At 37.2% G+C, this 20,901-nt stretch overlaps 1 protein-coding gene across 1 annotated transcript; it reads right to left on the bottom strand.

The window, feature by feature from the left end:
- Nucleotides 1-3,769: 3,769 nt before the first annotated feature.
- On the bottom strand, nucleotides 3,770-20,547 carry LOC113334575. Its single transcript, XM_026580801.1, has 8 exons — nucleotides 20,347-20,547; nucleotides 19,714-19,861; nucleotides 6,686-6,779; nucleotides 5,743-6,332; nucleotides 5,382-5,656; nucleotides 4,531-5,096; nucleotides 3,862-4,413; nucleotides 3,770-3,773 (listed from the first exon to the last, which is right to left on the bottom strand). Exons 1-8 carry the CDS (start codon nucleotides 20,545-20,547, stop codon nucleotides 3,770-3,772), a joined length of 2,430 nt encoding a protein of 809 aa, XP_026436586.1.
- Between the last annotated feature and the right edge of the window lie 354 nt (nucleotides 20,548-20,901).

Here is a 20,901-nt window from a genome sequence, read left to right as displayed (position 1 = left end):
CAACCACAACTTAAGAAAATTCAGCAAATGATAATATCTCGAATAATGAAGAATACATACCCGATGAATGAAATGATGATATCTTGTTCCCAAACGATTCCACAAAGTCTTCTTGTGAACTGAATCTGAAGAGGAGAGCATAATGTCATAATCTGCTAAGAAGTTGTAACTCTTGGAAACTGAAAGTATTTACTGAATATTAATACCTCAAGTTGTGACCAACAACATGCATAATCCCGTAGCAATAACATCATCACCTCAAAAAAATATATTTACTGAGGGTTAATATCCATAAATTTCAAAGTAATAATATAAGCATCGCCAATTGAAATACTTACCATGGATTGATGTTCCCGTCTGGCTATTAGAAATTAACTCTAAGTATAGTCACCTGCGCCATCAAATATAACAGAAAACAAACCACAAAATATTCACATATACAAAAACCACACACATAGCAAAAAAGTTGATTCATAGAACTCCGGTTTCTGTTCACATAGTTACATCAGGTAAAGTTAAATATTCTTATGCACAACTGCATAAAAGTCTTTCAAAGCACAACTGCAAAAGAGACATTCTTATGCACAACTGCAAAAGAAGCTACATGTTAGTCACATGTACAAAATGTGTGAACATAAGCAAAAGAAAAGGTAAACGCCGTAAAAGGTAAAAGCCATATATGTTTGTCGTTTATAAACGCGATAGATGATGGTTGAAATAGCATATGTCCAAAAAATTAGAGCGACCAACTAATCAAATTTGATGCACATCCTTGGATGCACCACATATCCTCCAACTCCAACATCTCTGAAGGTTTCAACATGAATTTTAGCTTTTATGGTCTTCTCAAATGGCATGACAATGTCATCCAACAACACTTTCCCAAGATGATGTGGTACAGGTGAGCCGTGAGCCAATTTCCCCAAATTCACCTGTGCAAAGTTTACCGAAAGCAACGATTTCACCATCCATGTTGAACAATGAACATTTTGGCATGTCAGGACCTGCTGCTGATCGAGCTGGTAATATGGGCTGAGCAGGTGAAGGTGGTTGGCCAGGGAAATTTGCATTAGTAACAGAAGCAGCTCTAGCAGGTGAACTGTCCATGATGTTCGAGCCAACAAATGATGGTGGCATTGTAGCTTGGATTTCCTGCACAACGTGGCATAACGTTCCAAAGCTTTGGAGCAGAACCCCTATTTTGCTACTTAGATCTTCCACCTGATGCTTAATACCTCCATCCTTAGACTTCATTTCTTGAACTTTAGAACGCGCAGGACCATAATATATAAATTGTGTAAAAGAAACAGGACTAACATCATGAACCCGTCCCCTAGAATCTTTTCCAAAAGCTTTAGTCAATGCACCTAGTTTTCCTACAGAAATACCCGCATCTTGTTTCTCCTTGATCTCTTCTTGCGCCTTCTGAAGACCCTCCTGCAACATCGAGCATAACGCTGAGTAAAATATAAAGATGACTGGTACATATTTCAGAAAAACATGATATATATGAAATGCAATCTGACTCACAAAGTAAGGCTTTGCACTAGGTAGAATTTTCCCACCCTCTTGAGTATGAACTTTAATCCACACATCAGAGGTAGTGACTTCCACTCCACGATTCTCGCGCTCCTATGTTTTCAATTACCACGAGTCGTTTAAAATTAATCAATCGACAGAAGTATGAGAGTAGTCATATTGTCCATAAATATTGATATTCAGAATTGAGAGAACATATGAAACAATTAGTTACCAGTTCAGCTCTAACCAAAGAATGAGGTTTACGACCAGAGGTATGAGAGTAATCATACTGTGACCTTTTCCTATTGTTTTCAGTTCTACGTTCTTTTGCTTTTACTTCCTCTTCATTCTTGCTGAATGTAGTCCATTCCTCTTCATTTACACCTGGAGGAATATGAGAAATCCTTGCTTCGAGAGTAGGATTTTTATCAAGATAGTCTCTTCGTAACTCATACTTACGTCTCCTCCATGGAGCAGACATCTCCTTAATCATAGATACCTTACAACTCTCAGGTATGTTATATGATTTCTGAAAAAACAGAGCAATGTCTTACTACCTGAGCTATGGTAAATGATATGTGAACATAAATCAGATTCTTCTAAGTATTTGTACCTTTAGTTCAGTCCAGATATCCTCTTTGAAAGTCTTTGTCACATGCTTTCAGGTTTTGAATGAAATAGGGACATGGGTACGAACCAATGCGCCCTTGAAGTGGCCGAATGTTGTTGTGTTGTCTGAAATGGGAAGTCCGTTTTCATCCAACTCAATTGCTGCCATAATGACCTATAAAAAACATGAAACAAACATCTGTGTGAAGCAAAATAAATCGATAATACCCTTTGTCACTTTCATCAAACACATCAATCAAACTTCTCAAATAATAAGAACCTGTCAAGATTATGCAACTGATAAAACAAAATTGATCATAAAAAGGGAAGTCACGGACTATAAGATAGACACGATAAGTAACACATATAGCTGATGGCAGATATGCTACTCTAAACTACAAACTCGACAAACATAAGGTTTTCTAAACTCTCATTGTCAGTGAGAGCTGACTGATAAATAGTAGGAACTTCTAAATCATCAACACGAATATTTAATCCTTGTCGAAAATGCAATACAATAGACCAGCCAGCTTCAGAAATATCCTTTGAGTAGAATACTTGTGCCGCTTCAGATGCAAGAATAAAAGGCTCATCCACAATTCTACTAATGCTTTTCATCTTCGACAAGTTAACCTTTATCACGTGTGAATTTGGATCAACTTTGCATCCATTAATCTTATCTTCAACCCTGACCCAATCACAATAAAAAACAATTTCTTCAAATTTCACATAATTCAACTTTATAATCTGCCTGACAATTCCATAATAGGTTATTTATGCTTCCTTGAAATTCCTGTCCGTGGACTTGGATCTATGCATTGTAATATCTCTCATTGACACACCATTGTTCTGTGATATAACCTTCCCCTCATAGTCTTAACAGAAAGAGAATCCATTGACTTGGTATCTCTTATATGACTGCGCCTTGAAGAGAGGTCCCTGCACTAGTCGCCAAAGTACTGAATCCACATCATTAGCTTTTGACAACTGCAAGTTGTAATGTGTGAGTCAGTTACTTAACCAAGACCACAATTTGTTTCAGTATAAACCAGAATGGAAGCTAGTATATTACCTCGTCGCTTAACCAAGCCATCCAACTCTTTAAGGTATAATTGGACGAACTATTTGTCTGATCATTAGACCTGGCGCTGTCAACATAGGAATCGTACTTCCTACAATCAAACATAATTCAAGAAATCAGTCTCTTAGTATCAATTGTGTCCACCCACTATTCAAGTAATGCATATACAAACTCTAGTTGAATTCAAGAAACATGATTATAAGTTGTTGTTTTTTGTTCTATGATTTACTTCATCCACAAAACAACAGATCAGAGGTGAAAGTATACATTGTATCTTTGCCACTCATCCAATCTGACATACTTAGAGACAATCCACTTGCGAGCTTGTTCAAACTGAACTTGGTTTAAAGTAATATTCTTAGCATTACTTAAAGGCATCTCATCAGCAAACTCATTGTCATCATCTAAAAATGCTTGTCGAGTATGATTGTGAGTACCATCACCATATTTGGACAACTCCTCCATACAATACAAGCTAGATTCTCGCAGTGTATATCCTCTTGCAATGCACCCGTCAATGTACCTTTTATTGCATAATAGCCCCTTGAAACCTTTCATTTACCTACAAATATCAGTAAGAAATAATAACAGCTCAGTTACAAAAACATTCAAATCCTTCAAAAAAAAAAAAAGTCAGTTGTGGTGATTACCTCTCAAAGGGATACATCCACCTGAATCTGACTGAATCGCTGATCAAAGCTTCATCTGCTAGATGAACCATCAGGTGAATACTGATAACGAAGAACGAAGGAGGAATTTTTTTTTCAAACACACACATTGCTTCAATCATACTAGCTTTAGCTCTCAACAGATGTTGCCGGTTGATAACCTTCACAAACAGAACATTGAAGAAGATACTGATCCGGAGAAGAGAAACTCGTAGCTCCTTAGGTAGCGAATTTGCAGTATGAATCAGCAATGGTAACAAATGTTGCATAACAACATGGTAATCGTGAGACTTAAAGTTCTTTAACTCGGGAGGATTCACGTTGATACAGTTGCGAAGATTGGAAGAGAATCTGGAGGGAACCCTTAAGTTCTTCAAAATAGAACAGAAAAAAACTTTCTCCCTCTTAGTCAGGGAAAAAGTACCATTTTCCATAGAAGTTTTACCAGTAACATCATCCTTTTTCAGCCACAACTTCTTTTTAACCCCCATTGCTTCCATATTTTTACGCGCAGCAGGACCATCTTTAGACTTGCTATTTCCCATCAAAGTGTTAAGTATATGATCTGTGATGTTCTTCTTTGTACGCATAACATCAGTAATATGTCAGATCGCGTTTGAACCCTAATTCGGAAAATCATGAAGAATAGACCTCCGTGAAAACAATGAGTGGTCACCGAACACATATTCTACATTAGCAGCGTCTTCATTTTCCCCTTCAGCTTTCCTTTTACGCTTTAGACTTGCTGCAGATGGATGTTTCCCCTTACCCTTCTTACAGCTGATGTTACGAACAATCTCTTGTATTTGCAGACCTGTTAGTAGCCACGGTGCTGGACGATGATCTACCACTCCATTAAAATTCTTTTTATCATCTCGATACTTGTGCTTTGACGGCAGCCATCTACAGTGTCCCATATAACAAGTTTTCTTACTGAATGGCAAATAATCGGCATCTGTTTCTTCTCCACAAGTAGGACATGCATAGTAGCCATGGGTTACACATCCATACAAAGTCCCCAATGCAGGAAAATCATGTATAGCATATAGTAATCTTGCTTTCATTACAAACTCAGTTTTAGTGAATGAGTCATATGTTAATACACCTTCATTCCATAACTTCTTCAACTCATCTATAAGAGGTTGTAAATAAACATCTATGTCCTTACCATGTGCTCTAGGTCCTGATATCAACAACACTAGCAATGAAAATTCACGCTTCATACACAAGGAAGGAGCAAAATTTAAAGGTTGCATAATCACCGGCCAACAACTGTGAGCGGCACCGAAACATCCATTCGGATTGAACCCGTCAATTGATATGGAAAGTGTAACATTCCTCGGTTCAATAGCAAACTCAGGAGAGAATCTATCTGCACATCGCCAGGCTGAGGAATCGACAGGATGACGCGTAATGTTTATATCTGACTTGGCTCTATAATGCCAAGTCAATGCCTCTGCTATTCATGGTTCGTTATAAAACATTTGCAGCCTTTTAATCACATAAAAATGCCTTAACGTCTTCTGAGCAACAGTGGTCAGTTTCCTCTCATCATTAAAGACCTTCTTATACCTAGGTTCTTGACAAACAGGACATTTCACTAATAATGCATGATCCTTCCAATATAATATGCAATCATTTACACATGCATCATAAGTAACATAGTTCATTCCTAGCTCTTGGATCAGGTTTTTTATGTCTGCATACTTAGAAGGCAGTGTGTTTTCTTCAGGAAGCAGCTCCTTAATCAATTCTAAGAGCGCAGTGCAAGCATTGTCTGAAAACCCGTATAAAAGAGCGCAGGAAGCAGCTACTGAGTCTTAATGTTATTCAGCGTTACGGAAGCATACAATGTTGTCTTACCTTTAGGACATGAAGGGTATAACGGTGCTCTAGCACGCTCATATAAAAGTTTCTTTTTCTTGCTTCTGCTGGTTCCAGCATCAACATGAGACCTACTATCTAGCCCAACATCCTCATCTACACCTACAGCAGGATCAACATCCTCAGCAACAACTCCTACATTATCCCCTACGTTTGATACATTCTCAGCTACATTGTCACCTATATTTTCCTCACTAGAGTTATCCCTATATGCATGTGTTTCTACTTCTGAGGTTTCCCCATGAAAGCGCCATGTTGTATATGACTGATAAATACCATACTTCGGCAAATGAAGTGATATCTTAGTAAGTGTCACCAATCCTTTATTGTTCTTACAACGACCACAAGGGCATGCGAACAATGCATTTGCACCACCTTTTTCACTAGCTAACTGTATGAACAACCTAACACCTTCTATGTACTGCTCTGATTTATTGTCACATTTCATCCACTTCTTATCAAGTATCAATGACATTTTGTGATTCCTAAAGACAACATCTATGTTAAAATTTAGACAATATGTGTATCCAACATCTTTATAAAACTCAGCAATCATATTATCAGTACATCTAGATCACATCAAATGAAGTATTACTTAATCTACTTCAAGTCTACCCATACAAACATTTTGTCAAGTTACAAACTAAATCTGCAGTTTAATCTGATTTTTAGTTAAGTTATACCTTAATAAGTTTTTCACAAAACTAAAACTCACATTAAACTGCTAACAATTTTTAATTTTGACAGAACTAACCAAGCAAATCAAACTGTATGCAAAGAATCTGAGTTTTTAGGTTCAAATTCTAGGTTACACCCAAATCAAAATCAAATCTGACCCAAATACCATTCAAATTCAAAAATAAGAAACACCCAACTTGTAAAAAATCAATTAACAAACAAATCTCAGATACAAGTTATTTACCTAAAATTAAACTCAAAACATAAAACTAGAATAGAAATAGAAATCATACCAAGGTTAATTATGCTTAGCAAGTTCTTCACAACTGTGCTTCCTCCTGCAGCAATTTAAGTGAAAGTCATTAAAAAAAACAACCAAACCTAACTATCGATCTAACATAATAAACCCTAACTATTGAAAGATAAACCCTAACTATCGAAACCCTGCAGTAATTAACTAACCTAACTTGCAGTTGTACTTGGTCGAGTTTAACAGCAGAAGAGATTAATGGCAACAGAGTTTTCTTCAGATCCAGAAGAAGATGATAAAGGAGAGATAGGGCGAGATAGCAGAGAAGATAAGAGAGGTGAAAAAAGTTTGTGGATAATAACAAGGAAGCTGTCCTGTACCCAACTTTTGGAGGGACAATTCGCGCCTAAGGGTGGTCAAGAAGTCAACTGGTCAATGGGTTAAAAAGTGTTCCCTGCTAAGCATGTGACTCGCATGCGTATACTCCAAGCTGTTGCTAATCGCAACAGCCACGTGGCAGTTGCGAAATTCGAAACTGAATTAAGCTGTTGCTAAAATTTAGCAACTGTTTTTTTGTGTTGCGAATTCGCAACTGTATCAGAGTTGTTGCTACTCTAGGTTGCTATCTCCTAAATTTGGTGTAGTGAACCTAATGTATAATAATACTAATCAAGTTTAATTCCTAAGGAGCATTAAGTTTCAGGAATTTAAGCTTATCAAAGCAATCGAACGTGGAAATTGCACTAATCCGATTTATTAAAGGTCATGGAAAGCGCACTAATCAATTTAATAAAGGTCATGGTTCACATATGATTACAAGAATATATCACTACAAGATACAATCATGTTTTGTATAACAAATCTTAATGTAGCTATAAATATGAATCTGAGTTCAACCAACTTGTAACTTGACAAATAAAAAAACACTCAAATCATGTTGCATTACATCGATCATCTAACTATATTTCTAGAGAATCATGAACGGTAAATATGAGACTAAACCAATTCATTAAACAAGAAACATGTATTATGAATCAAACCACACCTTAACCAACATAAAACTAACTATTCATGTTCATGAAGTTCATAACAAGAAGAAAAATAAAAGTTTTCATGTCTAAACCCTAGAAAACAAGTAGAAGAGATGATACTATGGACAAAGATTGATGAGTGCCAAATATTTCATATTTATACACCTTTTTATTGGTAATTAACTCATCATTTGCGCTTTAAAATCATATATTATCCCAAATTCTGTATTTTTCATTGTTTTAAAGAATAAATACTTCACTAATTAACTTTGTGTTCTTAGGTACTAAATAAAGCTTGAATGAATGGAGAAGCCAAAATATTAAAGAATTGGTGACAACGGAAAAGAAACAACAAAGCTCCCATTAGAAGGCAGTGAAAAATGTTGTTTACACCTCATCCGCAAGTGAAGTATGTTGTTTGCAAGACCCAAAACTAGGAATGGGCTTGAGATATTAGCTTTGAAGAAGATATGGGCCTATAAGAAGATCTTCCAAGAGATAAAACCCAGGATCTAAGACCCAAACTCGTTTCCATATTGAACCGTCAGATTTGATACAGCTACTAAGCATCCAACGGCATCTCCACATGGTACATCAGATTTTGCTACTCCTTCCCAACACTCTAGTCTCTTGTCTCCTCCCATAATCGAACAGAATCCAAACACCACCTTCACTTCATTTTCATCTTCTCTCCAACCTCTGCAGAACGACCATTCACCTCCATCAATCAATTCCATCCCCGACCACCTCTGCTCACATCCACCCTATGCAAGATCGACCTGTGCTTGACCGGTGTTACATTAGGACAGTGCACTTGCAGTTGTTGTATGCTTGTTTACAGACCTACCAAAGATCTCCGAATAAAAGTGAAGTAGGAAATACCATATGGTCCTAGGAATAATATATTAGGATGAGTCTAGTCCAGTTGACCCAGTCAACTGTCTGTTTGGTCCTTTTTTAAAATATAAATTATAGTTTGGTCCTAGAAATTATCGTTTGGTCCTAGGGTGATGTCATGGATGATGTAATTGTCATCTTGTAGTGGCAGAAATACCCTTTTGGGACCATTACATCATCCATGACGTCACCCTAGAATATATATAGTCAATTATCAAGAGAGAATATATTATTTCAGATTCTCTTTCTCTCTCTTCTTTATTTTCAGATTTACTTTCTTTCTCTTCTTTATTTCTAGATCTAGTTTTTTTCTTTCCCCCATTTTTTTTCTCTGCTCATGATGAAGAAGATGATGAACGACAGTGTTTTTGGGTTGTTTTTTCTCTGCTAATGTTGTTGTTGTTGATGGTGATGATGATGAAGGCGATAAAGAAGATGATGATGATGAAGTTTTTGCGTTTCTTTTTCGTTTTTTATTGATTTACTGCTCATGTTGAAGATGATAAATACGATGAAGATGATGTTGCTGATGTCGTAGATGATGATGATGATGTTTTTTAGATGTAGTTTTTGTGTTCTTTTTTTCGTATTTGTTGTTTGATGTTGTTGTTGAAGATGATGGAGACGATGAACATGATGAATACGATGTTGCTGATGTTTTGAAGACGATGATGTTTGCTGCTGCTGCTGTTGAAGACGTCGAAGAAGATGATGATGTTTTTATATGGAGTTCATTCCAGAAATGAAGTATGTTTTTTATATGGAGTTCATTTCTGGAATGAAGTCTGTTTTTTTTTTTAGGTTTTATATGGACTTCATTTCTGGAATGAAGTCTGTTTTTTTAGGTTTTTATATGGACTTCATTTCTGAAATGAAGTCTGTTTTTTAGGTTTTTAGATGGACTTCATTTCTGGAATGAAGTCTTTTTTTTAGGTTTTTATATGGACTTCATTTCTGGAATGAAGTCTGTTTTTTAGGTTTTTACATGGACTTCATTTCTGGAATGAAGTCTGTTTTTTTTAGGTTTTTATATGGACTTCATTTCTGGAATGAAGTCTGTTTTTTTTAGGTTTTTATATGGACTTCATTTCTGTTTTTTTTTAGGTTTTTATATGGACTTCATTTCTGGAATGAACTGCTACAAGAAAATAAGTAAAAATTAACACGAAAGGGTACTTTTGTCAGTTTAATATTTTTAAATAATTTGGACCAAACAATAAAGGCGTTTTCTTAAAGGACTAAACAAACATGGACCCACCTAAAAAAAGACCAAACCATATTTTCCCAAAAGTGAATTGCCTCTTAAATAGTTTCCCACAAGTGGAAATCCCGTCCATCAAATCCCGGTCTAATTACTAAGTCGTGGATAAAAGAGTGGCTAAACAACAAAGGGGCCCACACCTGTGGAGAGAAAGTCCAACCCAATTAGTGTTTTGGCCTGTTAGTTATGGAAAACTGACAGCAAAACTTCAATACCTTGCAACTTTTTGCAATTTCTTTCACTTCCGAGTTCTTCTCCATTGTCCTAAATATCTCGTGAACTCCTCAAACTCAACCTGCAACTCCATCTTCTTATTCTTGGCAGTAAAGACATGTGAGAAAGAGGAGAAAAGAATATTGTACATTAACTCATACTCTTGCCAATGACTCCAATACGAAATCAGCAATATCTCCCTTGCTTGATTTGTTGGTTCATTTGAATTTCTTGTCTAAACTTGTCGTATCTCGGCCCAAACTCACCACTGCCTCTTAACCCTGGACACACAATCATTAATTTAGAATCCATGTCGGCAACAACTAACTTACTTTCATTCTCGGCATCATACAGACCATCATACGTTATTGATTTCTCACTGCCATTTCCTACCTGAATCCATATCAATCTCTGACCCCCCCTTGACATGAGAAACACAAGCAACAGAAAAGTTTGTCAACTAAACTAGTCGTTCAGGCATTTCATCAAGCATCTAATGTGCATTTTCTGGTGGTAAAAGAGATATGAGCATGCTGTAAAGCCGATTGCATCTCATTCCCTGCAAGAATTAGACACGTACACAACAACCCATACATTCATTCATTTATTCGAGTCATTCGTTAATCATACCAATCACAAAGCTCACCGTCTTCATATCCTAAAATAATGCCAGCAATGTCGTTATTAATCTTTCTCTGGAAAACCGTTGTCCAAATCCACACTGTTTCACAGCTCCGAATTATATGTATGTTCTCTTTAACAACAACACCAACCTGATGGAAATAGTAAACCAAGACTTTGGTCTTTGGTTATGAGAAGCAACTAGTAGAAGTTGATGTCGCTTGGGTGAACGTATCATATTTGGAAGTTGAGTTGTATTGAGAAACAAGTTGTTTGGTTCTAAAAGAGTTCTTTAATTAGAGACCAGTTTATGTTAGGAAAGTGTGTTTGCTTAATCGTCAAGTTTGTTTTACTTTAAATAGGCTGTTAAGCCATGAGAGTTTGTACACCAAGATTATTATCAATGTAGTCTTTTTTGCTTACGCGTTTGTGCTCTCCTCTCTCTTATCTGATCCTACATCTGGTATCAGAGCAAGGTGAGAGAGACAGAGAGGAAAGGGAAAGAAAGTTAGAGAAATTTATGTATTTTTGGTGTTTAGTTATGGGTTTGGTCGTGAAGGTGTCGAAGGAAAAGAGAAGGACTTGTAAGGTTCGATATTTTAAAAATTTGTTACAAGTCATGACAATAAGGACATGAGGTGGAAATTTGGAATTGTGTTCGACGGTGGAATAGGAAGTCACGCTCCAGAGGATCGCTGGGTCACAAGTTTTGTGCTAAAAAAGTAGTGGTGGTTGTTGATTGTTTCTTTAACGATGGTTGTGATCAGCAGTGAAGATGACCGATGGTGATTCATGGGGTTTGAATCTGTTTTCGTTGTTGCTGCCATTGACGGCTTGGATAGTGGATGCTGATGTTGCTGCCCTAGGTTTCGTGGGTGTGTTGGATCCCAGATGGTCACAAGTTTTAAGTTTGATTGTTCTAGAAGTCAAGTTCAACCGTTTATTAAAGGAAACTACCAGGTAAGATAGTTCAGTCATTTTATAAAACAAACGGATGGGTAACTTATTATTGGAAAATATCCAACTTTAGCGTTGTCATAGGCTTAATGTTTAGGAGTAAGAGAATATGAAGGATTGTTGTCGTTGATTTATTTTTGTTGTCGTTAAATTGAAGATGAAGAAGAGGATTGGAAGCTTGTTCTTGAGCTGAAATCGATGGACAAAGTCGGAACATCAAGACAAGGTTAGGAGGACAAGTTTTTGGCAACGAGAAAATCAGTTGAAAACTGATTTGATGTTGTTGATTGCAAGTGATGAATTGCAAAGATTAAATGGATTGCTTATGGAAGTTTTGAGGATGATTACTCAATTTAGGAAGTAAAGGATTCCAGGAAAAAGATCGCAGTAAAAAAAAATAAAAAATTGTTACTGCCGTGATATGATTAATTGGTTGACAAGATTATTGGATTGTTTTAGAAGTTCAAGCAAACAATGAATTTGAGAAGAGAACATAAGTGAGTCAGCTGCGGTGTTTGAGGTCATGGTAATGAACAGTAAGGATTACGTTGTCGTCGTGTAGTCATGATTTGACAACAGTGACGCAAAGTAACGAATGCTCGTTTTTTAGAAGTTGTGGTAAATAAGTATATTTATGTGTTTGGTAAAGAGAGATATGATATTGGCTGTGAATAGTAACGAGTGCAGTAAAAAAGGGTGATGTTGCAGAGCATTGAAGGATTTTAAAAGATGAAAAAGCTTTGGGTGAGTCGTTGAATCAAAGGGTTAGGTTATGGATTTGAAATCAAAAAAGTAGAAGATCAAAATTGGTATTTCAATCGAGAAAATAGGATTGGTACGTTTTGATGGAGTTGAATTCGAATTCAGAGACTTAGAATGACAAGCAATGTTGGGTGGATATGTTTGAGCTTAAGGGAGGAAGATATTAAAGAGATTTGTGGTAGTTCGGAGTTATAACAAGACTGTTGATAAGAGGTTTGTTGTAAATTCGAAATATACACAAAATGGAAAATTTGTTACAAATTTAGAAGTATGTTGAATTGTGTGGCAAACTTTGTAACAACAATATAACGCTTGTGGCAGAAGCGTGATGACAAGATTGTGAGAGAATCTTGAAAAGTAAAGAAGTGTGAAGGTTTCACAACAAAAGCGTGACTGGAACAACGGTGAAGAGAAGAAAGGTTTGTGAACTATGAAAAGATAAGTTGTATCAAACATCACAACTTTCGGTTGTGACTCTTGAGAAGTGAAAATGACAGGGCTTGATGTAGTCTTTCTGAATGAGCAAGTGGATAGATCGCATCACTAGCGATTCTGGAGCTTGTTCGACTAGCAAGACAGACTTGTTAGGAAATGTTTATCGAGAAAACGGCGGGAAATAATTTCCCAGAATGCTGCCTAAGACGATCACATTCTACTGAAGAAATCAAGGGGGCCTGAGAAGTGAAGCAATTCCAGTGTGGTAGAGCTACAATGCTCTGTGAGGAAATCCTGTGAGTGAAGTAGGTAAAAAAAAAGAGGACGAAATCCTGCAAGTGAAGTAGGTTAAGGATTTGGTTTTGTGTTTGGTTAGCAAGTTGATAGAGCAAAGCAATAGTGTGTCTAGCTTGTTAAGGATTTGTTAAGGAAGTCTTGGTTTAAGGGAGGATGTTGGAAATAGTAAACCAAGACTTTGGTGTTTGGTTATGAGAAGAAACTAATGGAAGTTGATGCCGCTTGTGTGAACGTGTCATATTCGGAATTCGAGTTTTCTTGAGAAACAAGTTGTTTGGTTCTAGAAGAGTTCTTTGTTTAGAGTTTGGTTTATGTTAAGAAAGTGTGTTTGCTTAGTCGTCAAGTTTGTTGTTCTTTAAGTAGGTGGTTAAGCCATGAGAGTTTGTACACCAAGCTTATTATCAGTGTAGTCTTTTTTGCTTCCACGTTGGTGCTCTCCTCTCTCTTGTATGATCCTACACAACCTTATGCGTTATTCCCGAACATCACAGACTTCATCGAAATAGCTACCGCCTAGAGACCTAGCATCGCCGACGTGAATAAGCTTAATGCAGCTCTTGTTTGGTTTAGTGAGGATAAAACTGAACTAGGTAGTACTAATGCTAGCTTCATTATTGCTATGAAACTCTTCAAACCCATCGGACTATGGATAACTGGCGTGAACTTGGAAACAACGTCTTGTTGGTGAGAAGAAACCTGGAATGTGCACTAACACTGAACTCGACCTAATTTTCTCGGTACTGGTGAACATTGATTTAGGCACTCATTGATTTGGTTAAGGTCAGCCAAGGTAGAGGTGCCCCTTAAAGATAGTTGTAATCTGGCGTCTGCCGTGAGCACGTATATTGTTCGCTTTTTAGTGAATCTGTCGGATGATTTCCCCCTAGCCTCGGATGAGCTCCCAATATCACTTACCCATTATAGTAGGGTAAAAACTGATTCTGGAGAAAAGAGTAAAAGTGGATAGGTTGATGAGAAACGAGTCTAGACCCAAAAAAAATGTACTGCACATGAGTACTTTATGAAAAGCGGGGGTACAACAACCATACCCAATATTTTGCTTAACAATCTGTATGGAAAAACTCCAATATACTTTCTAGGGAATCAACTAGACAGTCAGACTCAATCTAGATAAAAAGTATATCAAAGAGTTTATATCTCAATCTCTCGATTTGATATATAATCAAGCAAATAGAAATCTGCGAGTCTTTATCAAATACTAGAGAGATAACTTGGATGGTACCAAAGACCAATATCCAAGTGTCAATCAATTTAAATCAACAACCAAAAGGTCGGATATTCTAATTGATTGAACAACGCACAACCTGTGATATTTCAATTATATAAAAAAATATAATGCGGAATAGAAATAACACAAACACCAGAATTTTGTTAACGAGGAAACCGCGAATGCAGAAAAACCCCGGGACCTAGTCCAGATTGAACACACACTGTATTAAGCCGTTACAGACACTAGCCTACTACAAACTAACTTCGTTCTGGACTGTAGTTGAACCCAAATCAATCTCACACTGATCCAAGGTACAGTTATGCTCCTACGTCTCTGATCCCAGCAGGATGCTACGCACTTGATTCCCTTAGTTGATCTCACCCACAACTAAGTGTTGCTACGACCCAAGGTCGAAGACTTTAATAAACAAATCTGTATCACACCGAAAATTCTATGATGACAGATAAATCCTTCTCCCACGAATATACCTACGAGTTTTGTTTTGTCTTTTGATAAATCAAGGTGAACAGGAACCAATTGATAACCCGGACTTATATTCCCGAAGAACAGCCTAGTATTATCAATCACCTCACAATAATCTTAATCGACGCAGCGAAGAAGATATTGTGGAATCACAAAACGATGAGACAAAGATGTTTGTGACTACTTTTATATCTTGCCTATCGGAGATATCAATCTCAAGCCAATCTTTGCGATTGTACTCGTACGATAGAATATGCAAGATCAGATCACACAACTACGAGAAAGTGGTATCGGTCTGGCTTCACAATCCCAATGAAGTCTTTAAGTCGTTAACCTGGTTTAGGAGAAGAAACCAAAGGTTAAAGGAGAAACAACTCTAGCTTACACAAATAGTATCACACGTAAGGTGTGGGGATTAGGTTTCCCAGTTGCTAGAGTTCTCCCTTATATAGTCTTTCAAATCAGGGTTTGCAATCAATGTTAGCTTGGTAACAAAACATTCAATACTCACCGTTAAATGAAAACTTGATTAGATTTATGTTAATATCTTTAAACCGTTAGATCGAAAACCTAGATTGTTACACACAAATGAAATGCACGTTTCTAGGTTTGTGTAACCGTACCCAAACATGTACATTTGTTGGTTCAACAATAGTTAACCAAATGGTTAGCCATATGAGTATTTTCATATCCACCATATTCTTCTTCACCATAACTAGTTCAAGTGACTCAAATGAACTAGTTATAGAGTTGTTCAATTGCAAGGAAATCTTATATAACTACACAAGACACAATCGAAACAAAAACGATTTGATTCACTCGAATCGGTTTATGAACTTTATAGCCATGGTTTGCAATTAACATTCCTTAGTTTATATAAACATGAGTTCACAAACAATCGTCTTTTGATATAACCTAAATCAAGTTCGTGGACTGGGTTCGCGGACTTAAGTTCCCGGAAGGAGTTCTCAAACTCCAGCAGATTTCTCGGTTCGAGAACTTCCGTCAGTTCGTGGACTGGGTTCGCGGACTTAGTTCGTGGACTTAGTTCACGGATCTTGTTCCGGTTCTGTTGATCAACAAAGTTCGCAAACTTCAATTCAAGGAATAAGGACTTATACATATATGTGTTTCCACAACAATGCTTATATCCATCATTGGTTATATAATCTAAACTCTCAATCATTGAAACATTCTCAGAGGACGTTATATAGTTGTTATTCACAAACCATTTTTCGTCAGAGCAATTTTCAAAGTGATTGAAACATAACATGACTTTCGTCACTAGATATGAACTTGGCCAAAGCGAAAGCTTACCAACACATATTTCGAGAAATAGATAGGCGAGTTAAACTCGGCTCGAAATACCAAATGTGTATAATCAAAGTCTATATAGCAAAACGACTTTTGTCTCAAGATAGGAGATATAGTAGATAGACTTTTGAGTGATAGATAAGTTCAAGTTTCCACATACCTTTTTGTCGATGAAGTTCCACCAGTTCCTCGAGTAGTTCTTCGTCTTGTATGATGATCCGCCATGGAGTTCCTGAGCTCAAAAACACTTTTTATCCTAGTCCGAGACTTAGCTATAGTAGACTAGAAACCAAGACTTATAGTTTTGATCACTAACATTGACAAACATGCTTGAGATATCAACGCATGCGAGTTCGACCGAGCAATGCTCTAACACTTTAGATTCGAGAAATCAATCTGTACAATTCTGGCCTAGACCAAGAAATGGTCGTTCCAGTCTTGTTTCGGGCACAAAGTGAAGGAGAACGGTTGATCTTAGGGAGGGAAGCAGAGAAGGTGTTGAGATCAGAGAGACTGGCTCCGTAAGGTGTGATTGTGTATGACTTGTCTCAGAAAATGGAACTTGCTTATAGAAATGGAAGCTGCCAGTTCTATGTGTTCTTTGAAAATTGATGTTAGTTATTAATTGAATAAATTGAAAATCTATTTATAGCAAGTCATAGTCGAATACCCTGATCTCGTAGGAAGTGGAGGTAGTCGAGTAGTGAAGAAGTGGAGATCGTGTAAAAGTGATTAGAACCATGTCCCTATTTGAAGGGAAGACCGATCGGTTTTACATCCACTACTCATCTACTTTTGTCAATTGTCCAACTTTCCTGACACTTTCTCATTATGGGCGTGTTGCACACCGCATTGATGTAAACTGCCATACCAATACCCTGATGAACATCCCCCAGTTTGTGACATGTTTGATGTCTCAAGTATTTTGGTGGAGAGTGGTCTTAGTCGCAATTTGCATGACTAAGGCGTTCCTGTTTTTATGGTAAAGTCCACATGATACGGAGCTAGTCATGTTACGACTAATAATGAGAGGCGTGCTAGTCACTGAGTGGACCCACACCATGACATACGAGAAGTGGTTATGAATAGTGGAAGAATGAGTACGTGATTATTCAGCAATTAACATATGTCATGAGACTTGTATGTAAAATATACAAGTAGAGAAATATTTCGACCAATATGTGCAAGCTAGGCAGCAGGTGGTCATAAGTGACAAGTCAAGTCGTATGGATGAGACTTGCCGTGAATAGTATTCAAAATATAGCACATGGTGCTTGTGGTTTAAATAAATAATTAAATTATTTATTAAATCGATATCCTAAAAATATCGTTTGTAAACGGTGCATTTTAAGCATCTTTTTCAAGCAAGCAGCTCAAAAATATTTGATGCATATGAATCATCGTTGTATAGAGCCTGCTTGAATTACTCGCAAGTTCCATAACTTTAAAGGTGGCGTGACCATCCCTCTTTGGACGACCATTGGTGGCTGCACAGGTAAGCTACGAACGACGTGATTGGTCCGTTAAGAAGAAGGATGGGAGGTGGCCATTACGGTACCTCATTGGTCACCTATAGTTGGATACATGCCGGTCAAACTATCCGGCCAAGTTGGACGGCTAAGATGATTTGCGACAATTTTTTGGTCATCGTTGACCTAATTAAGAACCTTGTAAGCAGCTCGACTAGCCTACTTCGGTCGACGATTTAGAGCGGAGCTTGTAGGCTAAGAGCGTCCTGATTGGATGAAATAATATAGGAGACGCAGATAGCTATCATAGAGCTTGCTCAGTCATGTTAGGAGAGAGACAAGCATGTCAAATTGACCGGCCAAGTCGTGTGGTCGTGTTCATTCTGTGACTGACTTGGACGACCTATATTTAATTATTTATATAAAGAAGCAACTCGACTAGTATACTTTGGCCAATGATTTAGAGCGAAGCAGGTAGGCTAGGAGCGATGTGATTGGTCGAGGAAATAGATTGATGGTCGGTCATCACAACATCCTATTTTCCGAGCTTGTGAGAGTTTAGGTTGGTTAATGGAGCTGGCCAAGTCATGTGGTCCTGATCAATTTGCGACTTGAGCGGCCAAGATATATTTTCTTGAAAAATTAAACATTTTGACCGGCCTACTTCCATTAGAAATTTAAAGCGGAGCTTGTAGCGTAGAAGCGATGTGATTGGTCGATAAGAAAGGTGAACTTGTGGGGGTCCAACCTGGAGCAGGACCGGTCGGCCATAAGTGGCGCGGTCGTGCTCCATCCTTGACTGACTTGAGCAGTCACGGTTCCCCTTTTGTTTAGTTTTCCAACTCCTTTTAAGGTTTTATTCCTATTAGCTATATGTTGAGCCAATTTCTTAGATTGCGTAGGTTTAGTCTCAACCAATAGAGATCAAGATATTGTGCTTGCTCCGTTTTAGGGAAAAAAATCTAATTTTTGTAAATCAACACAAAAATTAGGTTAAAAAAATTGAATTTTGTGAATTGCCACAAAATTAATCAATTTTGATGAATTTTGCACGTTAACGCAAAATTAATAAGTTTTACTTTTGTGAGTAGCGCAGCTCTGGTCTCACTGACACAGCTTGCGAGAATCTGATTAGGTACCTTCATGCATATCTTAATTCTGACACTTCGGGAAATTCATGCTACTCATCTAAGAGTGAATCATTAATCGTCATATCATGCCAGCACTAAGAGTTCAGCTGGGAACACAATTGAGAATGGATACTTAGCAGGCTCTGCATTAGTGAATAATGTGAACAGAGCTTAATAAAATTCACAAAATACTTGGGATTTTTTCAACATGCACCAATATTATTATAATAAATATGTATCGAATTACTCAGTAAATATAAATCGTGTATGCATACATATATTTTACAAACCCGGCCGGGCAAAGTTCATAAATATAGTTGTACATATGTAAGCAGAGAAGCATAGACACTCATTTGCTTTTAATGGATCTACTTCTTTACAGAACGAAAGCACATAAATATGGATTTTTACGATTTTAACCCTGAACTAAAAACCATCATCAACACCCATAAAATGAGCTTTTTTCCCTTTTCGACTATTTCTTCTTCTTTTGGGTTGTATGACTCCAAAACATCTAAAAACTCAAAACAAATGTAAAGTACATAATAAATTTATATATATGTGTATTATTTATTTTTATAGTAACTTCAACTGTAAATCTTTTTCACTTTAGACTGAAAAATAATAAATTACATACTTTGGGTTGGTAACCTAGCAACAAGTTGGGCTCCAACACCTTTTTGAATAGAAATACTTAATCTATGAAAAATAAAGGTACCAACACCACTACTAGCATCATTACTAACTAAGCAGTTTTTCAGACGCTTAAAAAAACATTAAGTATCCTCTCCTAGTTCCCCTAAGGTAGAGAAAGCTAAAACACCAAGACTATATCCAAGTGAAACACGCTTATCCAAGTATTTAGTGCGTTTTCGTGCAACACATTAGAAATAGATTTGCCAGGAACAAAAGAGCGAATACCTTCACCTGTGATCGGAGAGACCCATGTAACATCCATGCAAACATCCTTACCATTTTCCCAGTTAAGGACGAGGATATCAGCTGGCCGTAAATCTTTATCGTCATCTGACAGAAGCCCAAGAAATTTCCTTATGCGCAGGTACACTAGCTTTATAACAAATGTCAACAACTATATCACGTACAAAGTCATGTCGAAACTTAACTCCAACATCCTTAGCATAATGAAGCGCATGATCTCCATAAATATCCATAGATTTTTTACAACTAGAGAATAAACCATTCTCAACAAACAATGGGATAACCAGGCGGTAGCAAAGGACAACTCTGAAATTTCTCGGCCCGAGGTATTGATTAAGCCCACTAATAGGTATAGATAGGCAAGGTAGCTAATCTCTGCTGTAAAGGTCCAAAACCAGAGACATCACCAGTGATAAGGAGCCTCAATTACTTGAGAAAATGATCGTTAAAAATCTCAGTAGCTTGCTGAAAGGCAGCAGGATTAGTAGTGCACAATGCAAAATATAATCTAGAAACACTGGTGCAGTTGCGAAGTAATAGCATCTCACTTTGAGGATCCTTGAGTTTTTTTATGGCAGTCATAAGTTGAACAGTCTTGTTCGCTCTACACAGTACCATATCACTAATAGAGTTCAAATCCAAACTCACGGGACCACCCAAGAGTTTAACACCATTAGACGGTCTACCAATATCTGGCGGGAAAACATCATCATCAATACTTCTAGGATCAATAGAAGTCCAGAAGATTTCCGTTTTCTTTACATTGAGATGTAAACCTCTACCCGTCCCTTCAGTTTCTATGATACGCGATGCCATAGACACCTCAAGAGTATCACCAATGATTGTACCATTATCAAGGTATTAGGCGTGCAAATCGAGTTTACAGCTGAAAGCCTTAACCAGTTGATAATAAATAAGGTGTTTAAGACACCTATCAAATTCCATCACTCTTAGACTTTGCTAGTCCTCAAGCAAATTAAAATAAACTAATTCTATAGTATACAACTCCCTTTCGTTGAGGTTATGCTTATGCTTAGCATGTGTAACAAGCCTTTAAACCCCTAGGTGTCCCTAGCGAACGAGTTATAGTCTCGTGAGGATTTATAAGAGGTGTACCCACAAATCTAATCTTCCAACTTCCAAATACTTCAAAGCACAAGAATACTACGA

The sequence above is a fragment of the Papaver somniferum genome, unplaced genomic scaffold (assembly GCF_003573695.1).
Source record: "Papaver somniferum cultivar HN1 unplaced genomic scaffold, ASM357369v1 unplaced-scaffold_137, whole genome shotgun sequence".
Lineage (NCBI taxonomy): Eukaryota > Viridiplantae > Streptophyta > Magnoliopsida > Ranunculales > Papaveraceae > Papaver > Papaver somniferum.
The sequence above is the reverse complement of the archived record's forward strand: the minus strand, read 5'-3'. Positions and strand labels throughout refer to the sequence as shown.

Bases quoted from the DNA above. Each gene is read 5' to 3' on its own strand.
- LOC113334575 (XM_026580801.1), bottom strand. From the start codon at position 20,547: ATGGCATCGCGTATCATAGAAACTGAAGGGACGGGTAGAGGTTTACAT. The intron at 19,862-20,346 runs GTACTGTGTAGA...TTTGTTATAAAG, and splicing joins TGAACTCTATTAGTGATATG to CTAGTGTACCTGCGCATAAG. The intron at 4,414-4,530 runs GTCTATTCTTCA...GATGGGAAATAG, and splicing joins CACTCATTGTTTTCACGGAG to CAAGTCTAAAGATGGTCCTG.